General features: G+C 31.9%; 2 protein-coding genes across 3 annotated transcripts in view; both read right to left on the bottom strand.

The window, feature by feature from the left end:
- The window catches only part of PAPS1 (poly(A) polymerase 1), a 5,908-nt gene extending 702 nt beyond the window's left edge, over nt 1–5,206 (bottom strand). Inside the window, exons 1-11 of the mRNA XM_011011325.1 lie at nt 5,087–5,206; nt 4,373–4,988; nt 4,201–4,278; nt 3,933–4,040; nt 3,495–3,557; nt 3,229–3,390; nt 2,570–2,683; nt 2,369–2,431; nt 1,949–2,278; nt 1,640–1,804; nt 548–1,546 (exon numbers count right to left, since the gene is read on the bottom strand). Of these exons, the coding sequence (XP_011009627.1) occupies nt 548–1,546; nt 1,640–1,804; nt 1,949–2,278; nt 2,369–2,431; nt 2,570–2,683; nt 3,229–3,390; nt 3,495–3,557; nt 3,933–4,040; nt 4,201–4,278; nt 4,373–4,498 (2,208 nt within the window). The 5' untranslated portion in view covers nt 4,499–4,988; nt 5,087–5,206. The remainder of the gene's footprint in view (nt 1–547; nt 1,547–1,639; nt 1,805–1,948; nt 2,279–2,368; nt 2,432–2,569; nt 2,684–3,228; nt 3,391–3,494; nt 3,558–3,932; nt 4,041–4,200; nt 4,279–4,372; nt 4,989–5,086) is intronic.
- Nucleotides 5,207–9,864: 4,658 nt separating this feature from the next.
- LOC105114690 (2-oxoglutarate (2OG) and Fe(II)-dependent oxygenase superfamily protein) lies at nt 9,865–16,653 on the bottom strand. 2 transcript variants are annotated; one of them, XM_011011326.1, is made up of 9 exons: nt 16,124–16,652; nt 15,017–15,064; nt 14,283–14,459; nt 14,003–14,153; nt 13,787–13,873; nt 12,820–12,944; nt 11,909–12,027; nt 10,703–10,814; nt 9,865–10,246 (listed from the first exon to the last, which is right to left on the bottom strand). In XM_011011326.1, exons 1-9 carry the CDS (start codon nt 16,415–16,417, stop codon nt 10,211–10,213), a joined length of 1,149 nt encoding a protein of 382 aa, XP_011009628.1. In that variant the 5' UTR covers nt 16,418–16,652; the 3' UTR covers nt 9,865–10,210. The 2 variants fall into 2 exon arrangements, with proteins under 2 accessions (XP_011009628.1, XP_011009629.1); XM_011011327.1 differs by having other exon boundaries at nt 10,158–10,246; nt 10,703–10,809; nt 16,124–16,653.
- Between the last annotated feature and the right edge of the window lie 7,349 nt (nt 16,654–24,002).

A 24,002-nucleotide genomic window follows, 5' to 3' on the forward strand; every position in this document is an offset into this window, starting at 1 on the left:
AGCAGGCTTCAAAAATAAAACAGATAAGAAATGCAAGAACAGTGTCAGATTTCAAAACAATTTGGTCAATCCAATGCAGAATGGCAAAGAAAATAAGCAACAAAAAGTCAGGGAACTTCCATCAAAAGATAGGAGCCATAAAAAGTGTTATGTTGCTCATTATATCAAACAAGTATTCTTGTACCAAAATTTTAATTTCCCTAAAATTTAATTTAAGAAATCTTTCAGCATACTAAAACTATTTTATTTCCAATTTGCATGACAACCATGGTAAATGGTGATGTTCGTTATATTGAGAATAGATGTTGAGCCTTTCATGTATGCTAAACTAAACCAAAAGGCAGGTCTAGCTTTGGTACCAGTTCCCAGAAAGGTATTTGTAGAATCACAAGTTTCAGTTTTTTCTTCACATGAAATGATGACGAAGAGAAGAAAAAAGCTAGAGTTATATAGCACACAAGTTATTGCAATCAACCACAACAAAAATAAAACATTATGTTCTACTCGTTTGTAGACAGACACATATTAAGGGAAAAACAGAACAGACCTCAAGCTCGTCCGAGCCACCATTAGGGTACAAATAAGCAGATGGACCAGCTCCATTGCTGCATGCAACTGCTGCTATAGATTCATTTGTTAGTTCTGCTGCTGTATTTGACAATGAAGATTCCACCGGGCTGCCTTTTGCAGCCCACTCTGAACCCTTTCCCTGATTTGTATATACAAAGTCATCTTCAAGCTCATCGAGTTCTTGTGGTAAAGCTTGGTGGGCAACATAAGGACCAGACATTATTTTATCAATTGCCAGCTTCTCAGCCTCTTTAGAGCTTGAAGTATTATTGTTAGCTGGCAAACCTTTGCCCGGAAGGTTACATCTCAATATTCCATCAAGCTCACCATTTTGAGCAAAAATCCCTGCTAAATTTTGTGAATTATTTAAGCTTTCTGTTTCATTGTTGTCAGCTTTCTCCCCCTTCAATTCCCCTAAACTGTTTGTAATTACAAGGTCACTTTGTGTAGAGCAAGAACTGACATTACCGACAGGAGGACTGCCCTCAAGAACTTCCCCACTGGATGGAGGCATGGCAGCATAGCCCTTGGGGTTTCTTAAGTTATTTTCTGTATCGTCATCAATTCTCTTTCTCTTCTTTCCCTCATCTGATCCATCAAGAACTCCTTTGCCTTCAATCTTATCTGCTGATGAATTATTAGCAACCTTGGCTTCTGAACTCCGCCTACCATCCCAAGTTGCCTTTGATGGACGAGAAGGACGAACCCCATTTGGAAAAACAAAATTCGGTATGTTCCTCCTTTTTACATGAGTTACATGGATCTCCATTCCAGGCTTCCGTGATGTGTACATCTTGACAGAGTGTTTGAATTCATCAACAGTTATCCTTATATCAAACTGTTCACCTTCATTTACAGGAACTCCTTGTTTACGTTGCAAACCCATAAAGTAAGAGCAATGTAAAGGTCTAGATTTGTCAGAAAATTCGCCTGGGTGGGGGTGACATTGGAGCATGTTGTAAGTGTGCCTCTCAATCTACATTAGCAAATTACCATTAGAGATAAATAAAGGATCAAACTAGGAAGAGAGATGAACATAACCAAACAAAAATAATAGTTGGTGCTTCACCTTCAGGGTAAGTTGACGGAGACGGGATTCAACCCATCCCTTCCACTGTCTTAAGTCATCTTCATTTTCAGCACTGATGTCTATCTGTAGATAATTCTTATATGCTTCAAAGAAGGAAAATGGCTCAAAAAGGGTGTCCCATTCTGCCTTGCTCACCTCCATAGCCTGCAACCACCATAAGCCATCAAATTAATGCAGATAGTACAGAAAACTCTGAGATATGAGCTAATGCCTCATATCTACAATGATTATATCCTGATCCACATATACTAGTAAGGGGGAGAGATGACATGAAACATAGAATCATACCTCACAAATTTCATTTCCTCTCTGAAACTCTTCTGTCATTATACGCAGTGTGCTCGAAGATACATTGTAGCTAGAATTCATTGAAGGATAAGCAGGAGTGATTATAGGCATCAAATGATATCTGTCCTTCGGATTTCTTCTAGGATCCCAAACAGGAAGACCAAGGGATCCTTCTTCAATAGCACATAGCATAACTGGGTTTGGCCAACGCCACTGAGTGTACACCCTGAAGAACCGAGACACTAACATATTTGGGAGTGCATTTGGAAATAGCTGGCATATGCGAGCAGCAAGCAATGCCCAATTTATACCACCAAGAAACCCTGAAACCTGCAGGTGAGTAATAGGTCAAATATGTTGACAAACAAAGAAGAAAGATGGTGGAAAACATAGCATAAGATTCAATGCACCATCTCATACATTTGAATATACACCACGACGCTTTGCCCAAAACCTCATGCATCGCAATGTTGTGCGAAAATTCTGCACTTAATGGGGAAAAAAACAATTAGAAAATTCTGCACTTAATGGGGAAAAAAACAATTAGAGATAGTAGAAGGGTCAGAAAGCATCAAATCAGAAAACCAAAAGGAGCATAATTTACAAAGAAATGCCACTTGCCTGAATATTTGGCACCAAACGTAAAATCTGGTCAGTAACTCGGCAACCATTGAGACTTCGAACAGTCTGCTCATCTGCATTATGCAGCATCGAGTCTTGTGAAACATCTAAATCCTGCGACAAATCATTAAATTAAAACAATTTTATCCAAATAATCAAAAACCTGCCACATAAACAAAAATGAGTTCCATATAGGTAGAATTAGTGAGTGGAATGCCATGTCATGTATTTTGCACACTTTTTCTCAAACTAACCCTTCTCCTTCAAATGACTATTATGTTCAACTTTAAAAAAAAAAAATAGAAATCTAGACACTATTTATGGGATCGAGGATTAAAAACTGAGGATTTTAGTGTAAGATGAGAATAATGACTTATAACAACGGAATAAAAATAACCTGAAACCCCATGATAAAACTACGTCACTCGATTTTCACATTCAATATAACTTCTACATGCTAAGAAAAGTATATCATGTCATTTGGATTCCACAGATTATACCACCAGGTCAAAAAGAAACATCATATCAGGTCAAGTATGCCATTGATTTTGACCACAGCAACAACAGAGATTCACAGAGAAAAAGAAAATAAAGCATGTTCATAAATAACAAGTACATATAAAACAAACAAAAAAATGTCAAGTTAAACTGTCACTTACTTCAGGAATAACCCAAAGTGACAGTTTAGCATAAAGAAGATCAATAGAAACACCCTTAAATTTGAATCTCATCACTGGAACATGAGCATCAGGCACAGGGTGCAACTCTGTTACTTCAGGCATCTCTGACAACATTCTATGCAACTCACCAAAAAAATCTTCCTGCAGGCAAAGTTTGTAGTATAGTTATATTAATTGAGCATCACCAATTAAATCATACTAGAATAAAATTTGTTGCCCCACAAACAGGTAAGAGCTGATCTCACTTCTCTTGTTGCATGTCTAGGTCCCACGCAAAGAGTATCTATATCTGCACCAGGGCCATGCACCTAAAAAAATATAGGGATAATGTCACAAACTGTTACTCAAACATGTGGTGAGAGTCTTTAGATCATTAATCTGCACATTCACCAAGCATCAATGAAACGTTACAGCATTTGTTTCCTTTCCATTTTGATGAACAGAAAATACAAAAGAAAAAAAAATGGAGACCATTACACACTCATTTATTTATTTATCAACTTATTTTTGTCACAAAGACAAGTCATTCAATACAAAAAGTTCTTGTCTTTCCATTGCTCTTAGATAGATGAGTATTTACAATTTTAAGCAACACAAGCAGTCCACTTATTTAGTTCAGCTTCAGCGTTATACAAACTAAGGAAATCACAAAGAAAATTAGAGCGAAAAGATTTATAACCTACCCCTAGGCGATAAGAACCAAATGTGAAAATCTTAGCATTTGCTTCTTGCACCAGTTGCTCATTCAACCCTTTAGCACGGCTAATTACTTTAACCCAATTCTTCACAATCTGTTCCATTTTGCAGTCAACGTGAAACATTAAGAAGCACTATACTAAATTACTTTCAATAAATGCTGGAGTATGCAGTTCTTATGCGAGCCAAAACAATCCAAAAATAAGATGCAAACTTTTCTGGCAAAACATGAGAATAAAAGAAAAAACTTCAGACCTGGTCAAGTCTCCCAAGTACTTCCTCTCTACTCACAGCTTCCTCCTGACTTTCATACAATCCCGCATCTTGCAAAAACTAAAGCAACACTCACATACTCAAAACTAGAACTTACAGAACAAGAATTTATACTTTAGCAAATCACAAAACCAAAATCCAGCAATGATCGAACCTTTTCGAGTTCACGGGTCTTTGTCACATCATACTCTGTTGGTCCACCCAATGAAATTGGTTCTGTAATGCCTAATCTCTGCTGCTGCTGCCCGTTATTTCGATTGATTAAACCTGGGCTCCCCATTGCTTTTTTTTATTACCTCGATTTTTTTTCTATTCTTTTATGCTTTTTTTCTTTTCTTTTTTGAATATGGGGATTGTTAGCACAATTTTTTTGTTTTATTGAAGATAATCTAATGAATATACCTCAAAAATAAACAAAAAGAAATTAAGAACAATTAAACAGAAAAAAATAACAATGAAGCAGCAATGATCGTTGATTGTACAGTACTTCTTGACTGATTAGAGCTACAATTACTTAAAAAGGGCAAGAACATAACAAGCAACCTTTAAAATTCAAAACTTTAAAACCAAAACCCTAGATTTCAATCGAAATATAAAATCGACTACAGTACATCAGCAAAAATAATTAATTAGGGCAAAATCAAACTCCTACTCCTAATTTCGAATTCAACAAAATCAAATTGACAACATCCAAATACACCTCCGCGATTACGCCCCTTGCTAATCAAGATCTTCAATCGGTTGAACCTCAACCGCTCCAATTTTGGACACTGGCACGATTATCGATGAGAAAATATAACAAGTAGAAGTTTAGAATCATTGATATATTCTAGAGAGATAGTGTTAGAGAGAGAAAAGGAGAGCTTACACAGGGAAGGACGTAGATAATTATCGTTATCGTGATTATTTAGCAGAAAATTTTTGAGATTTTGTTTTTCTCTGTTTTCTTTTCAGGAGGGAGAGGGGGAGCGGGGCCCTGTGTATTGTGTGTGTGTGTGTGGCTATGTATGTATGTATGTATGTATGTATGTATGTATGTATGTATACACGCCCTGTGTATTGTGTGTGTACACGGCTATGTATATGCATATATGAGACAGGTAAAGTGTGTTATACCCACTATTTTTGACAAATATTTCAATTTAGAAACTCTATTATTTTTAAAATATCTTTAAGATTTATTAATTTTTAACTAAACTTTAAAATTACCTAAATAACTTCAAAGGCTTTCCACTCGAGTTATGTTGAATTCTTATATTTATTTCATTTTTCATTCTCTTTTGAAAAGAAAAGGTTGGGAAGTTTATTTTTACCAAAAACTCATGTTATGTGAAAAAGCCTCTCATCAATTTAGCTAAGTCATCAATACTAATTCATCATATTCAATTAGTAAACCCATTTAAATAAAAATAAATATTTTTTAAATAGATTTTTATATTTTATTTATAACATTATTTATATTTATATCTAAATCAATTGTTCATGGTCATTTTGTGTAATAACAAAAGTTTAAAAAAAATATATCTAACATCTTATAGTTTAGTCAAAATTACACTTACTTACCAAATTTTAAAAAATTACAATTTATAAACTAGATTAAAGTTACCATAATACCCTAATATATTATAATAATTAGAGACATCAAATGACTTATCATTTCTCTTTTTTCTTGGACTAATAATCAGTGTACAACTTGTGATTTCTCCCTAATCATACAATAAAATCACTATTAAAATAGATTTTTCGCATGAATTTATGTTTTAGTATAGTTGTTTGTACTGGTTTTGTGTTAAAAGAAATCATGTTCATGTTTGAGTTAGATCTAGTTCTCCATGTATAAATTTTTATTTACAACAATAAACAAATATGAAATCAAGATAAAAATTTTGATAGTTAGAAAGTTTTGATTAAAATTTGTAAATATTCAAATTCTTAAAAGAAAAAAAAAACCAAATGAAATAAATCTATTTGTTTTTATATTCAAAATTCTTGAAATCTGTTTGGTTTATATAGATTCTATTTATTTGATTGTGGAATAAATATTTATATCATGTTGAGTTGAAGTATATTGAAAAGCAAAAAACCCTAGCTAGGTAGCAATGGATAAAAATAAAATTATTATTTTCACCGCTACTAACTATAATGATAAAATAAAAGATGTGTAATAAAGAGAAATATCTTATATAACATCATTGGAAGAGATTAATAAAGAAGATTTTAATAAGTAAAAAGTTGTTATAGTTAAAGGTATTTCTTTGGATGAAGATGCGTTTGAACTTTCCAGTTATAAACATGATTTAAATTTATCAACTTTTCTAACTATTATTTTTATGTCTAAACTAATGATCTTTTAAATATTAAATGTTTATTTAATTTGTCTTATTATTAAGTGTATCTCTTAAATACTAAATAGTAGCTTTAATTTGTCCTATTATTAAGTATCTTGTATTTGATTATTATTAGGTTATTTTGGTATTTTTTAAAAAAAATGTCTTTATACACCCACACACACTTCACTCACCTCTTGATTGGGAGAACTTGTGTAAAGAATACTTAAAGTTCAACCAAGACATCAATCACTTAAAGTTGTTAATTTTGGTATGGTTGGTAATTTGTTTTTATTTTATTTTATTTTTCTTGTTGAAATATATATTTCAGTTCCAAAATATTTTAATATGTTGTTTCAAATTCATATATTATATACGCACACTTAATTCAAAATATTAATTTAACATACATAATTTAAATTCAAATCTAAAAATATATTAATTTTAAATTATACAATATAAATACAATATCAAACATCAAATATATAATTTTAATATATAAAATATTTGTAGTAATTCAACACAAGAAAAATGTTAAAATATTGAGAAATTAAAATGTTGATTTTTATATTGTGGTAGTTTGTAAGGAAAGTCATTAACCAAAAATTCTAATAGATAATCATTTTCATTAAATTTGTCCTAGTCATTAAAACAAATCTCTTCATCCTCTAAAATCAAAGTACACAAAGTACCTTAATAGTTTCTCAATTTATATCATCTCTATTAAAAAGAGTAGGTTCTTAGAATTTTTAATACCATATCATTTCAAATAATATTTCAAATAATATTTCTTGTGGTTTTTATCTTTATATTACAAGTGAATGAGTTGTATTATTTTCAATAATATTTTGGATATTAATCTTATATAGGTTTTTTATCCTTATATTAAAAGTGAGTAATAAAAAATGATTATCCTTAAAAATATTTTGGATATTAACCCTTTTTAGGGTTTTTTTATGCTTATATTAAAAATAAATGATATTTTCTTAACAAAAATAAGTTGTTAATGTTTTTTTAAAAAGACTTGGCCATATGTTATGTAAAATAAGATCATACTTTCAAAAGAAAGGTTTTTTTATTATTTTTTTATAAAGGAAAAATGATTTCATTGATACTGAAAAAATAATTCACGTGTAGATTATAATTCCAAATATTACATATACGAGGTTAAAAGAAACAAAAAGTGAGGAATTCAAAATTAATTGTAAAATTATCTATCGAACATTAAACATTTATTGAAACTAGACAAATATCATATTCAATAAGATGCAAATAAAATATTTTTATCAAGAATAATTTTACCATGATATCAATTAAAAAAATTTATCATTCATCAACTCAAAACGAGCAATGCCAAAGATCCATAAAATTTTTATTAATTTTATTTTGTTCAAAATTCATGTTAATTGAAATAAATCAAAATAAGTCCAAACATAACTCATGCACCAACGTAATGTCTAAAAAAGCAATCTTAATCCAAAAACAAATCTCACAATTCAATATAAATAACCACAAATAAAAAAACACATATCAAACTAAATTAATAATCTCCAAACAATCCAAATATTATATAAAATAATAAGCATTTGGTTTCAAAATTTCACAATTGTATAACAATTTGTCCAAAAATAATTTGTGAATATATATCTATAAATCAACCTTCCAAGATATTTGAAATGTTTAGGATATATAAAAATTGACCAGGAAAGACCACAAGAACAATGGCGACGCGTGTACCACGTGCCATCACTACTGTCGAGGCATGAATTCACATGCCGTTGCTTCTGGAAGATAGTGAACTGCTAGATTTGGTGGTCATTTATTTAATCTTCACCTCTAAACTGGTGGTGACATCCACCGCTCTTAAGGATAGAGATTTGGATTTCTTAGTCTTTTTTTCGAGTATATTCAAAATATAAAACCCTTTGTCTAAAACTTCTACTATATTTATAAACTCATTACTTAGGTTTTTTATTTTCATTGTTATAATTCCAATAATTATACAATTCATCAGAGGAGAGTTTTTTAGTTGTGAACAAAGACATCTTTCTTTTTAGTTGATAATTCCTTCTAATCATAAGGTTATAATTTCTTTCATCCAATAACTTTAATGTCTTATGACACGACTAAAATATTAATGTCTTCTTCCAAGTATAAGAGTATCAAAGTAATAAATAACCCGATAAAACCGAGATCGATCCACTAGAGGTGAACAACAACAACAATAACAAGTTATAGAGAATTTTGAGATGTAAGATTAATACGAGGATTAAACAATAATAATAATAAATATCAAGGTTAGAGAATCCACTAATGGTATTAAAAATAAATGTAATATAAACTTTGTTTATTATTCAACTAGAACTATACACAAAGAAAGTTCCAATCGGATGATTGATCATTAATAACTCATTATAAATTGTTAATATGATCATATTAATTATCTTATTTAAATAACACCAAACTTTTATATATTGTCAAGAATTCATAATGCTAACTTATATGAACAACAAATCAAGTTCCTTTCATAACACGTGTAGATTATATCATATGGTTGAATATGAAAGTGTCAAGCATTTGTTGTACCAAGTGTTATACAACACAAATCTAGATTAACCATTTAACAAGCAATGTATTAAAAATTAATAAAATAAAAATAATAAAACATGTTAATAACAAGTTGTTTAGGATATAATCATTGAAATTCATATTAAGTTTATATCATATTTATCTTATTACCATTAGTGAAACCTTTTCACCTTAATATAATAAACATAACTAAATATATATATAAAAAACATAAATAAATAAAAAAACATGATTATATAAGTATAAAAAAAAAATTAAAATTATTGATTTGATAACTAATTATTAAGTAGATAAACACCTCTTAACTTTATGAGAATTCTTATATTCTTGTCTAAATAAAACATCATTAATAACATTAAAATTTGAACAAATAGTCTCCATAAAAGTTTTACAAAATTATCTTAGCTTTCCAACCAAAAAACAAATAAGTGAATTTAAAACATTTCTTTAAAAATACAGAATTTACTCCAAAAATTACCTTATATATACATTTAATTTTTATCTTCATTTTTGTCTCTTATAAACATATTTATTTCTTTTTTTTAATCATGTGGCACTAGCCAAACTAAAGAGATAGCTTTCCTGCTAAAAAAAAAAATATTTTTATTTTTTTTGGATTCACGATGCTAACAGAATTAAAATCGCCAATCCACACATGATTGAAAATAAAGCTACCCGTTCAGTTCAAACACCATGCTGATGCAAACCAACGGACCAGAGAACCTGCAGCTATGTTCACAAAGTTTCACTAAACATTTTGTAAATGATCAAGTTAAAGAATTATTGACAGACCTAACTGTGGTTCCAAATAGCAAAGCTATCCCTAAATATGGTGCTAAGAACTTTTAATTATGATCACTGATCAGACTGATCCTAAATCTTTTTACAAAATGTGCGGGCATACTGCTATCAGCTACAAGCAGATTCATCTCATGCACTTGACATAATTTGTACATACAAGTTACAACCAAGCTGGAGCACAAAACTGAACTTCTAAAGGTTACCAACTGCGGCGCTTTGCATCCAGAGCTGCACAAGCCTACAATTAACAGAAAAAAAACTACAACTGAAACAACTTACACTACGGATTCACCATCCTTCCTTAGCAACTCCTGCAAAAGATCAATTTGTTTAAGTATTAATTCAATGCTTTAGTCAAGCATCTCTCTCTCTCTCACACACACACGCACAAATACAAACAAATGCATGTGTGCATGTTGCAACTTGAAAAACAAAACCTTTTTCAGTTTTGAGTCTCTTCTAGATGCTATGGTGATTTTCATCACCAGTATACCATTATTTGTATAGGTAAATGCCTATTTCTTTGGAGGCTCAGGGTTTTAGAAATGTCAGACAAAGTAACGCTTTTCCCTCTGATGTAATGTCCAAGGAAGTGATCTGGATATGATAATAAACATCAGGCATGTTTATTTATCTGTAGTGTATGGATTGCTTCTTTTTATAACCCTGCCCTATTTATCAGAATTGTTTGTTGCATATATTGCTCATGCAAGCATCACCAAAACCCACAAATTGCATAAATGAATTAGTTTTAAGACTAAAATTACCGATTTAGTAGCAGCAATGGATGCCTGTTGCTTTTCTTTCTTTTCTCGTGAGCACTCTCCACACCAATTCGAGAAATCTTTTTGATATTTCTTCATCTCTCTGAACACTGAACTGTATAGAGACAACACAGCGTATTTTGAAGAAATAAATACCTTATAATTTCAAGGAAAAGTATAGTTCAATGTGAGAAGCAAATTACTACGTCAATCTCATATTTAAGCGTGCCCAATTCCTTTCTGAAATGCCTCAATTTATCTGTCTACTTTCCAAGTGAAAATATATGGTAATCTATGACTTTACAAATTACTCTTGGATATCTAATAACATCAACGATTTCAATTAAACATAAACATTAGGTGTCTCTTCAAATAGTTAAAAGACCAGAAGGAAGAACTATTAATGGGATCGAGGAAGTACATTTAGCATAAGGAAATCAGCATCGTAAAAAAACTATGAACCCAGTACGATCTCATACAAATAGATCAAACAGAGGCTAATAGAGATAGAGGTCAAGCAAAAATTTGCCTGAAAAGTGTAGACAATATAAGCACAAAATCTTCATTGCACCAAAAAACTTTGAACATGAACATAAATTTCCTAATAGGTCTCAATTGAATCTTCCAGAAAACCTTTTCCAGGAAAAAGAAAACAATGGATGAAATATAAATGATGCAGTGGGAAATCTAAATGTTACTAGACTCATTGATTAAGAAACTTTCCATATAATCCCAGCACACTTAGCAAGGTTTAATGAAAGTCAGTAATGCTAGGGATACTAACACTGATTTACTAAATCTTTTTAAAATTTTCCTTTTTTAAGAATAATCCTTTTGCAAACTGCAGTGTCATCTTTATCAGGATGGCTATTAAAATCATGGTGGGATGGATCATAACAATTAGTGCAGTACTTGCCATCATTAATTACATGCACCAACTGCAAAGTGTCATATCACTTGGAAAGAAAGTAAGAACTCTTGGCATCTCTTGAAATATTTTGAAATAAAAGGAGCAGCAAACAAGAAAAGAATAGTTACATATAACACCAAATGAGTAGCAATCAAATTGCTGGTGAAAATGCTAGAGGAAAAATGGTTTGATGAAAACTAATGATAACTCACTATGCAAAACACGCTTAATGAATGACCAAATTATTTCTTTTCCTGAAGTCAGGCCATGTAAGATTAACAGGCAGTGAAAGGAAATACCTTCTGCACCACAGGAGTAAATTGATCCTATGACCAGATGTTGTGGCCCTAGCACCATGCCTATGACGACCAAGATGAAGCACAGCTCGTCCAGGAATATGAGAGTAATCAAATATTTCCTGCTTTCAAGGAAAACACTCCATAAAAAATACAGAAAAATATAAAACTTCAAAAAACAAAACCTAAAGCTATTAACAACACAGTATTGCACAAATTCTACAATATAGAAACCATATAGCCTTGTCGTACACAATTGGTTTAGAAATACTGGTTTTATGGGATTGTAAGAATATAAATACCAAATGACACATTATAGTTTCAAAATTCAAATGAATGTTAGCAATTTAATTAGCTTAGCCATCTACATGGCAAATGGTTCTCAATGATCAAGTAAAATAGAAGTGCCCACAAATCTAAGTTTTCATACCAAAAATCTAAGTTTTCAGTTTCCATAGAAAGGGATTCAGATGTTTTTGGAAAGTGGAAGGTAACAACTTTTGCCATCTCCCTGAAAAATTGAAATAAATAGTTTATGGGTTCTTAAAGAATCTAGTGTTCTTATCCTGATTACAAATCAAAGATCTCAACACAGAGAATTCAAAATGATAGCAACAATAGGCCTAGATGACACGAACTACAATCTGGAAAAGCTATAAAACATTAAACAACTTGCTAATCAAAGAATTGTTTTATGATTGACAGCTTGTACATGTGAACCAACAAAATTATTTATATGGTGATTCATCCATACAGCATACAAACATGGAGAAATAAAAATAGAATCCACTGGCTCTCTGCACAAAAGCATATATCAAAGGAAAGTTTTCCTTCTAAATATAGATAAGCTCAAGTCTTAGATCTGTCTTGTGCTAATCTGCTTGAAAAATATTCCACATTAAAGACTAACATACCTCTGGCTGACTTCCTGTATTTACATGTTTATCACACCTTGTGCCCCGGAAAAACAATTCTCCGCCAGAAAATTGCTTACCCAAGCAAACATTCAAAGTTACTTCAGAGTCATCCACATGAAAGCCTATAAATATAAATTATATATATTTAAAATCCGGAATTGACAGATTGTGCAATCAAATAAAAGGTGTGTCCATGCTGTCTTTTCTATTTTCCTTCCTTCATGTGTGTGCGCATGTGTAGCTATAATGACTCATCAATGAAGTTAATATAGAGATTTTGACATGGATATATTTATCTGAGTAGAATATGAATAAAGAATACAGAAAAGGTGAATTATATTTCCTATTATCCACCAAGTACCCATCCCCTCCATATAATTCACAGTTTCTAGGAAGCATCAGCAAAAATTCATGCACCTAATTTACAAGGTTGGTAAGAGACATAAACAAATTCATGGATGGTAGAAGGAAACAAATCACTAACTAAAATATTCAACATAATAAGGAGAGGGGCATGACAATCTTAGTGCCAACCAATGTCTAACATACTAGCGCAAATGCATCAGCTAAGACCTAATATAAGCATCGTTACAATATAGACTAAATAATCCTGAAAAATGGTACAAGTGAAGACAGCACGCTACACAGATGGACTAGATGTAGACAATACCAGCACGTTATTCATAAAAAAAAAAAAGTACAAGCATACACAGTACACCAATTGATGTTACACATAGATGCAAACATGGATTTTGACTAGACAATAAATAAAGTAGAACACAGATTGCAGCTAACATAGCCACAGTACAGCCCATAGTCATGTGAAAGTCACAATATCATAAAATTTTTCAGACCTACAAGCCATAAATCGCTTGGTGGTGCATAGTTAAAAAAACAAAAAGGGAATAGAAATAGAAACTCTTAACAAATATTAATTGCAAAAGAAATGCATTAAAGCACACACCTAAGTCAACATCCCAATCTTTGCCATATTCAACAACAAAACCATGATGAGAATCCAGAGTTGCCCCACCAACATCAGGAAAAAAAACTGCATGGGAGGGAGAAGAGGCAAGGTAAATGATAATACAATTTGTGATATTTTGGACTAAAATAGGGAAAAAAAATCTTCTAGTGAACATATGATACAGCTTATCTAATATCAGCACAAATGTATCACCTTTAGATATAGGACGGATAAAACCATCCATAAGCTTGTCAAGCATTGTTTCAAGGCCAAAATCATCCAGAACAGCTCCGTATTTATTCATCGTATTTGGTCGCATGATTCGAAATTTTGTATCATTAACCCATGCCTCAAAATTTTCAACCTGGAAAATAACATTAAATAAGAGAATGCAAAAGAAAAAATAAACATCTGGATGTAAAAGAATTTTTTTTTTTTTTTGTGAGTTCAAGTGTACACACAATTACATGTGGCAATAAAACATACGATTCACCTCTGCTACTAGCAATTCACAAAAGCGTGGCTGAAGCATCTCAAATGTGAGCACACCAGGAGAGGGTTCTGATATTATGCTTCTAAGACTGTCCTCTGTATTATCATTGATTGCTTTCATGAAGGAGGGGACAAAGAAAGTTACGGGGTGCATTGTGTATAACTCTCTTTTCAAAGGCTGCACAAATTTGACAGAGCAAATGAGTAAGGCAAACAGATTGTTACTTGATTGCAGCATTCATAAAATATTAGCATAAAAACAACTCCCAAGTCCCAAACTTCATTTCTTCACAATACTGAGAATTTGCACCTTAGACAGAAAAACCAAATGAGATTACATATACAATAAAAAAAATATCTCTATCTCTACACTTCACATCTCCACTACCATCTTGAGACAGACCTAACCTCTCAACATTTTCATTGCTATTCCTGATAACCTGTAGCATTCTATATGGCAGATAGAACTAATTCAACCATGCAGAAGTCTCAATTTTCATAAAAAGGCTCCTTTATTTTTTCTAGATTGGGGGACGGGCAAAGCATGCAAGTTTATAAAAGGAGACTACCACCAAATGACCATTTAAAAACTTCTTGCAGCTTTGCTTCCAGCCAGTCAGAACAACACTTCAATGTGGAAAACAGGGGAAAAAAAAGTAAACAAGAAACCTCACTGTCCTCCACCTTCACACTAGTAAAGTAGAAAAATTAACCAAATGTTACAATGTCTCATACCTTATAATGCGATATTATCTTCTGCCTGTATTCTCTATGTTTCTGAGCCTGATAAAAACATCAGAATGAAAGTTATGCAGTATTGGTAAGCAGCTATCTACCTCATCTTTATAAATGACAAGTACAGTGAACGATAACAAAATACATCATGCCATTACAATGCACAATCCCCTGTTCCCAAATCAACACCCCGGAAGAGAGGAACCCTTCCAAACCTTGCATGATAGATATTCTCACTCATCCCAATCTCCAAGGAATCCTGGAATTACAAAATACTAATCCCAAGAATCAGCATCATTTTATCAAATCAGTAGAGTCCTGTTATTAGGTTACCTTCAGTTACTACCCAGCCAATGCTGAACCTTGTTATTTTCTTTAATTTCAATAACTAGGAGTGCTTGAAATTTTCAAAAAAACTGATAGAAAATATACGCAGAAGCTGTCGCCATTTCTTAGGTTGGCTTTATATATTTTTTTCATGGTTTATTTTGTAACAGAGAAGCACCCCAGAGGCTACAGGCTTTAAGCTAAGTGAAGAAAAAAAAGATGGGAAAACTTCCATAGCAACTTTAGTAATGCCAAGAATAGTAAGGTGCTCTTAATTTATGTCTATGCAACTGTAAAGTTCCTAGCAAGTTTTAAGGCAATATTACGAAATTGTAATTAAACCTGAGCATTAAAAAATAGCATGCTCATTGATAACTTTAAGATAGACAAAAGCGCGAGACATAAGACGAGTATATCCACCTTCTTTTGCAATTAATACAAACACAAGTTTTTTTTCCTTCCTTTTCTGTCCTTTTTTTTTATAGAGAAAACTAATTTCAGAAATTACAAAAGCTCTTCCTAACAGTACCATATATGATGATGCCATGCCACTAGAAATAATTTCCATTCTCTCTTGATAACTTCATTCCAAATTTTACCAGAAAGCAAGCAAGAGTCTAAGGGCATTTCCGTCATTTCCATGATGATATGTCCGTTAGAGAATTGAAAAGGAAGAGCAAGCAAAACCCTAACAATGCAATTGACTTACCAGGAAACGAAACATAATTTTCAACGAAATAAAATAAAATAAAATCAGAAGGCGTGGTAATTTGAACATACTCTGGTTCGCTCTCCATGTGGCAAATACTTTAATAGAATATCTCTCATGAACTTCACTTTCTCTTCTCTACTATCATGAAGCATATTCGGCGGCAAGTATTTCTCCAGCGAACTAAAAATCGAAGGACAAAAATCCAGTTGCAGATCTTCATAACTCTCCGGCATGTGATCCTTGTTAGCATGTAGTCTCAGCCTCTGACTCGGCACAATCACTGGAGCTGGTTTTTTCTCCGGTTCAACCACACCGTTTCCTCCTCCGGTCACCGGAGGAGATTCCCGGCGATCCCCTGACATGATGAAGGTCAGTCTGTGGAGGTTTGGAAAGTGTTAGGGTTTTGCTTCACTGCATTGATTGAGGATGAAACGGTGATATTTTTTAGGAGAATTAGGGTTTTGTTTATGTTTTTTCGGGAATTCTGGTGGTGTTGGTTGCGAGCGTGAAATGAGAGTTTTTGTTGTTGCAGTTAGGGTTTGGTCAGAAGATTATCGTATTTTTTATAATTTTCAGAGCACAAGTGTTAGTACGCTCTACTCTTGGAGCGTAACAAGAACGCGGATCTGGAGTGGGTGGAAATGAGACCTGCGAACAGTTTTTTTTTTTTTTTCCAATCCAGCGCGTGGCAGTGGTTGGATGATTTCGGTGTTAAAATGGACGGACGGGATAAGTATATTTATCCTCCAATTATCATTATACATAAATATACATAAAGCTGTATCTTTTAGGAAAACCTAATTCATCAAGATTCGTTACCCCGTGAATTGAAATGCTACTAAAAGTTATATATAAAGCTATATCTGGTAGGAAATGCTCTATCCACGAAGATTCATTATACTATGAATTGAAATAATATTAAAAATAAATATTCTTTAGAAAGATTTATTACGTCATATATTATATATTTTATTTTACAGGGGTATTATATTATATATTTTACAGGGGTATTATGTGGTGCAGCTTCAAGCCACACACTTGGTCTAAGAATAGTCATTCCCAACCATAAAAAGTTCCGAGATTGCAGGGGAAAGGGATTGTGCCCTAAACTATGAACACTTGATGTTTGGGTTGTCATGCCCTAACGCTGGGGCCATACCAGCAAGCTGGGTGCCTAACCAAGTAAACAGAGTCTGCTGATAAGACCCTCTATTGTTGGATTAGGCATAAAAAACTAGTTATCTTGGATCCAAATACAAATCTTAAACCCAAAACAAACATGTTTAGGTCCACTTATTGACCTGTCTCCCAAACCATTTAGGTCTGGAGTAAAAGGACATGTACACAAACTCATTTTGGGTCTGGAAACTAATCCCAAACCCAAACCTTTTAGGTTCAAACACTAAATCCAACCCAAATCCCTTTGGGTTCAGATAAAGAAAAGACCTAAAACCCTTTGGTTCTAAACCCAACCCTAATCCTATTTGGTTCGAACATGGAAGGACTCAAATCTAGACCCATACCCACTTGGTTCTGGACATAAAAAGACCGACATCTAAAACATTTAAGGTCAGGAGATGGACCCAGACCCCAACCCTATAAAATCAGACCAGGGACTCATCCCCCAACTCTCTTGGGTGTGAACAAAGAAGGACCTACTCCCAAACCCATTTGGGGTCCAAACACGAAAGGACCCGAAACCATACCTCCTTAGGTCCAGACCCACACCTCAACCCCAACCCTCTTATCCCAAAACTCAACCCTTTTGATTCTGGCTACGAATCCATCCCCCAACACTCTTGCGTCCTGACAGCAAAAGACCCATACCCAAACTCCCTTGAGTCAGGACATAGACCCAACCCCCTTGGGTCTGGACTTTGAACCTAACTCAAACCTTTTCAGATATCGATAAAAAAGGACTCAAAACCCCTTTAGATTCGAACATGGACCCAGCTCCTAACCCCCTAAGGTCCACGCTCTAACTCCAACCCAATCCATTTAGGTTTCAAACAAGGAATGACCTACACCCAAACCCATTTTAGGTCTTGAACTTGACCCTAAACCCAACCTTCTTGGGTTCGAACTCCAAACCCAACCCAAACCTTTTTGGGTCCAAAGATAGAAAGACCTAAACCCAAAACCCCAACCCTTTTGGGTATAGACCCTAACCTCGCCCCAATCCTTTTAGGGTCTGAAAGGGAAGGGCCTAAACTCCATTAGGTCAGGACCAGCACCCCAACCCATATTGGGTCTGGACATGAAATGACCTAAACACCCTTGGGTCCAGACATTGATCCAGACCCCAACCCTCTTGGGTCCTGACAGCTAAGGACCTACACCTAAACCCTTTTGGGTCTGGACATAGACCGAGCCCCTAGCCCCCAACCCTTTTGGGTTCGGATTCTCAAACCTCTTTGGACCCAAATATGGACCCACCTTTAAACCCCTTGGGTTTGGACTCTGAACCCAACCCCCAGCCCCTTTAAGTTCGAACTCAAAAAGACCCAAACCTCAACCCCTTCGGGTTTGGACATGGACCTAGAACCCAACCTTTTCGGGTCTACACTTCGACCATAACCCAACCTTTTTGGGTTCCAGATAGGGAAGGGCCAACACCCAAACCTAACTTGGGTCTGGACCCTGACCCCAAACCTAACCCCTAGGTCCTAACTCCAAACCTGACACGATCAAAAGATTAATGTCTTCTTACAAGTGTAGGAGTGTCGGAGTAATAAATAACCCGACAAGATCGGGGTTGAACCACAGAAAGGTTAATTATATAATAATAATAATAATAATACTTTAAAGAGGACTTTAAGATGTAAGATTAATGTGAGGATTAAATAATAATAAAAATAAATGTCAAGGTTAGAGGATGCACTAATGATATTTCAAACAAGTATAATATAAACTCTTTTTATTACTCAACTGGAAACCACACATAAAGGAGGTTTTAATTAGATTATAAATTGTTAACATGATTAACATTAATTATCTTATTCAAATAATGCTGATACTTGTAAATATTGTCAGGTATTCATGATTGTAACTTATGTTAACAACAAATCAAGTTCCTTTCATAGCACAAGTGTAGGTTATACCATACGATTGAGTTATAAAAGTATCAAGTATTTGTTGTACTAAGTGTTATATAACATAAATCTAGATTAACTATTTAACAAACAAAGTATTAAAAATGAATAAGATAACAAATACAAAACATATTAGTATCAAACATTAATGTCCATGTTGAGTTTATATTATACTTATTCTTACACCATTAGTGTAACCTAACATAATAAACTTAGCTAAACATAATAAAGAAGTGAAACGTAAATAAACAAGATAAGAACATAAATAAGATATAAGTTAACTAAGTAAAGGAAAGGAAATGAAGAGCGTAAATATGAGATTAATGAAAGCAAAACTTAAGCATTACAAAAAAAAATATAAAGAAAAAGAGCAAGAACATGATCTTAATTTGAAAACCATTATGCCTAAATGCATGAAAAATGCCTCATTTTATGGGCCAAAATTTGAAACTATTGATTTGTTGACTAATTATTAAGTAAATAGCCACATCTTAACTTGGTGACAATCCTTATCTTCTTGTCTGAACAAAACGTCATTGCTAACATCAGAATTTGAACAGATTGTCCCCATGAAAGTTCTGGTAAATAGTTTCAGCTTTGTAATAAAAAAATGATGTATTTGGACTTCTAGAACTCAAGATAGAGGTTGAACACTAAACAATATCTGAGTTGTTGGACATATTCTGACTTTTTCATTATTGCTGCAATTTGAACTTGAAAATGATCTTTTTAAATCTTAGACTCTTTATAAAAGTTTTAGGCCTATATCATAGCTTTCCATCCATTTAGAGTATACCTAAATCCAAGTTCTACAGCTCCAGTTATGATCCAATAACCGAATGGTGTTCTAGTTTAGATTGAACCAGCATCTCTTTTCTAAACTTAGCCCTTTTTGGTCTTCTCAATTTCAGTAGTTAAACTCAACAATCAATCATTTGATTTATGTGATAGGCCTGCATTTAAGATGAGCATTTACCATAAATTAAAAGTATTTTACATTATTATATATGTTATTATAAAACATGCTCTAGCTAAAAAGTTATTGATACTTCAAGTGTCAAATGATGATATAAAACCTTGATAAAAATGCACTTTCAAGTATTAATCAAAACCCAACCCAAACCCCTTTGGGTCCAGATACAAAATGACCCAAATCCTTTTGGGTAAGGATATAAACCCATCCCCCAACTCCCTAGGTTCGATTTTTAACCTTATCCCAACCTATTTGGTGTTTAGACAAGGAAAGACCCCAACCTAAACCCTTTTAGGTCCTGACACGGTCGGACCCCAACCCAACTCCTTTTATGTCCGAACAAGGAAGGACCCAACCCCAACCTGTTTTGGGTTCAAACACGGATGTACCTAAACCCAAACCCTCTTGGGTCACAACACGAATCCAACCCCTAACCTCTCAAGTCTAGATATGGACCCACCAACCAACCCCTTTAGGTTCCGATGCGGATCCCAACCCCAACCCCAACCCTCTTAGGTCCAAAGAAGGAAGGCTCCAAACCCCAACCCTCTTAGGTTAGGACACAGCCTCAAAACACAACTCGCTTGGGTCCAACCAAAGACCCCCACCCTCTTGGGTCTAGATAAGGACGGTCTTAACCCTCCTGGTCTGGCCACGGTCCCAACCCCCTAGGTCCAGTGTCCTAACCCAATTCTCTTGAATCAGTCTCATAACCTAATTTTTTAGGATCTTATATTTTTTTGATATTTTTATGGAAATAAAAGGCTGCTCCATGGCAGCGCGCGAGCATGCCACCTCGTATGATTCTCAATGAGGTCAAAAAAAAAGAAGAAGAAATTAACCCATTTATTCTCACCTTAAAAAGTTTTGCATTTGAAATCATAATAAGAAACAAGGGCCTCATTCTCTGTTTGGTCATAAAAATTTTAATAATGTATTAAAGCAAAGTTCGATGGATGAAAGATTTAATTAATGTTGTTTTTTTTTTAAGGATCTAGTTAAGAATCATGTAATAATTTAATTGGGAACTCGGATTTGAATTGAATTAAGGTAGTGTTTGGGGGTATGATATTTATTATTTTTTAAAGTATTTTTCACTTGAAAATACATGAAAATAATATTTGTTTTATTTTAAAAAATTATTTTTAACATCAACACATCAAAACAATCCAAAAACATAAAAAAAATACAAGCAAAACAAAATTCAAAAAATCATAAAAATATGGTTTCAATCACAAAAACAAATAGCCTCTATGATCCCATTTGTTTGTTAAAATTAGTTTTCTTTTTTAAAATGATTTATATGAGAAATGGATTCCTAAAAAGTTCATTATTTTTTATGTCTAGCAATATGATGAAAAATAAGTTGAAAAATCTTTTTTAATACTTGGTTATGCCATGAAAAATAAAATGAAAAACAACTTATTAATATTTTAATTTTTTTAAAAGTTTATTAAAAAAAATAGAGGCAAAATCTAATTAATAAAAAGGTTAAACGAGGATGAAATTATAAAACAAACTTCAATTTCACAAATTATCTCAAGTCAAATAAATAGAAAAAAAAAGAGACCAAATTTGATAGATAAAAAAGTTGAAAAATGATAAAATTAAAAAACTTCCAGTTTCATAAATTATTTTAAATAAAATAAATAATGATAAAAAGAATGAGGATCATATATAATAGATAAAAAAATTGATATAAAAATAAAATAAAATTAAATTTTAAAGGATAAAATTAAAAAAATAATTCAAATCAAACTGTATAGTAATAAAAAGATTAAGAAACAAATTTCATAGAATTAACAAATAACAAAATATTTTTTAATTTTTTACAACTTCTGAAAAATGTATTCCTTCCAAAATAAAAAGAAAATAGTTTTTTTGAAAACCAAGTCAATTTGTTTTAACTGAAAAGTGTTTTTTGTTTATCAATTTTTCTAATAATAAACAACATGAAAATTTTTTGAAAGTAATTTCTAGAAAACTACATTCCACAAAAACATAAGGCATATCTTTAAATTAAAGGGGCATTTGTTTCATAAAAAATAATTTTTTAGAAATTATTTTTCAAACTTTCTCGTATTTGTTTAATATTAAAAAATTTAGTCAATGAAAAACACTTTTTATTCAGAAAAAAATTTGTTTTGATTTTTAAAAAAATATTTTTCTTTTATTTTGATTGGAATATACTTTTTAGAAGTTGTTACTTTTTTTATATATCAAATGTAGTTCTCAATCTTTTGATTTCTATATATTTTGTTATGAATTCTCTTTTAATTTATTTTTTTCAATTTTTTCCCTTAGAATTTGATCAACCTTGTTCTTTATTTTTTCTCTATTGTTATTTGTTTTTCTCTTACCATTTCTTTAATTGATTTTTTTCTTATCTATCAGATCCGGTCTTATTTTTTTATTGCTATTTATTTTATTTAAAATAATTTATAAAAATAGATATTTTTTTAATTTCATTATCTTTCAACTTTTTTATCTGTTAGATTTGATACCTATTTTATTGATTTTTATTTATTTTATTTGAAATAATATATAAAATTAGAGTTTTTTTTAATTCCTTCATCCTTCAATTTTTTTATCTGTTATATTTGATCTCAATTCTTTTAATAAATTTTAAAAAAATTAAAAAATTAAAAAGTTATTTTTCCAACTTATTTTTCATGATACTATCAATTATTGAAAAATAAATCACTTTTTAAGAATTCATTTTTCATAAAAATCACTTTTCAAAAAAGTATTTTTCGATTAAAAAAGTGAGCCTAGGTAGTTTTTATCTTACTTTTATATATCTTCATTTTATTTTTTATTTTTTTATTAAAGCCATCATCTATATTTTTATGGCTTTCCATTGTCGAGGCGAATTGATATGCAAATAGAATGTGCTTGCTACAAAGGTTAATAGAGTTAAGTTTTATAAAAATAGTTATATTGTCCAAAGTAATTTGGTAACAAAAATAATAAATAGATAGGTCTAAAATTTAGTTTTATGAACATGTGGATATAATAACACTAACAAAATTCATAGTGTGAAATATTAGATACCAGTATTAAAAAAAAATTAGAAAATGGTAATTTAGTTCAACTGAGAAAATGAAATCCCCATTAGATTTGAGGAGGGATATTATATAAGAAAACAATTGTGTTTATGACTTAATAAGTGAAATAAGTATTACTAGTTTTCATATCTTATATGGTATTTCAAGCGACCTTTAAAACATTTTTTGATATTTTAACCAATTATAAGAATTTAAATATATATAATTAAAGTCGATGAATATTAGATGTGTAAATTTTTTAATAAATATTTTGTAATATTTAATATCATGCATGATATATATATATCTGTGTGTGTGTGTGTATCCCAGTAATTGAATTGATGAACTAGTATCCTTGATGAGGAAGTAGGATTGGAATTAATTAAATGAATATGGAGGTGTAAGATATTAATGATTCATTATAAAATATATAGAAGAATTATTTTTACATGAGTATACATTGTATTTATTGATAATTATATTGATTAAATGTTAATTTGTTTTCAGAACCCTTGCTGTAGTGGAGTAGATCCTGCTTGAATATAAGACATTTTTTGCATATTTACAGTGATCAACGTGTATTTTGAAATTGATGTATGATGTAAAAGAGGTCGAATAAACCTTTTTAATTGTAAAACAAAACTTTTATATGTAATTAATGTGTATGTGACACGACTAAAAGATTGATGTCTTCTCCCAAGTGCAGGAGTGTCGAAGTAATAAATAACCCGGAAAGACCGGGGTCGAACCACAGGGAGGCTAATTGTACAAATTATAAATAAAAATAATACAACAACAATAAAAATAACAATAACAACAACAATAATAATAATAA

The sequence above is a fragment of the Populus euphratica genome, unplaced genomic scaffold (genome assembly GCF_000495115.2).
Source record: "Populus euphratica unplaced genomic scaffold, PopEup_1.0 scaffold563.1, whole genome shotgun sequence".
In the NCBI taxonomy this organism is placed as follows: domain Eukaryota; kingdom Viridiplantae; phylum Streptophyta; class Magnoliopsida; order Malpighiales; family Salicaceae; genus Populus; species Populus euphratica.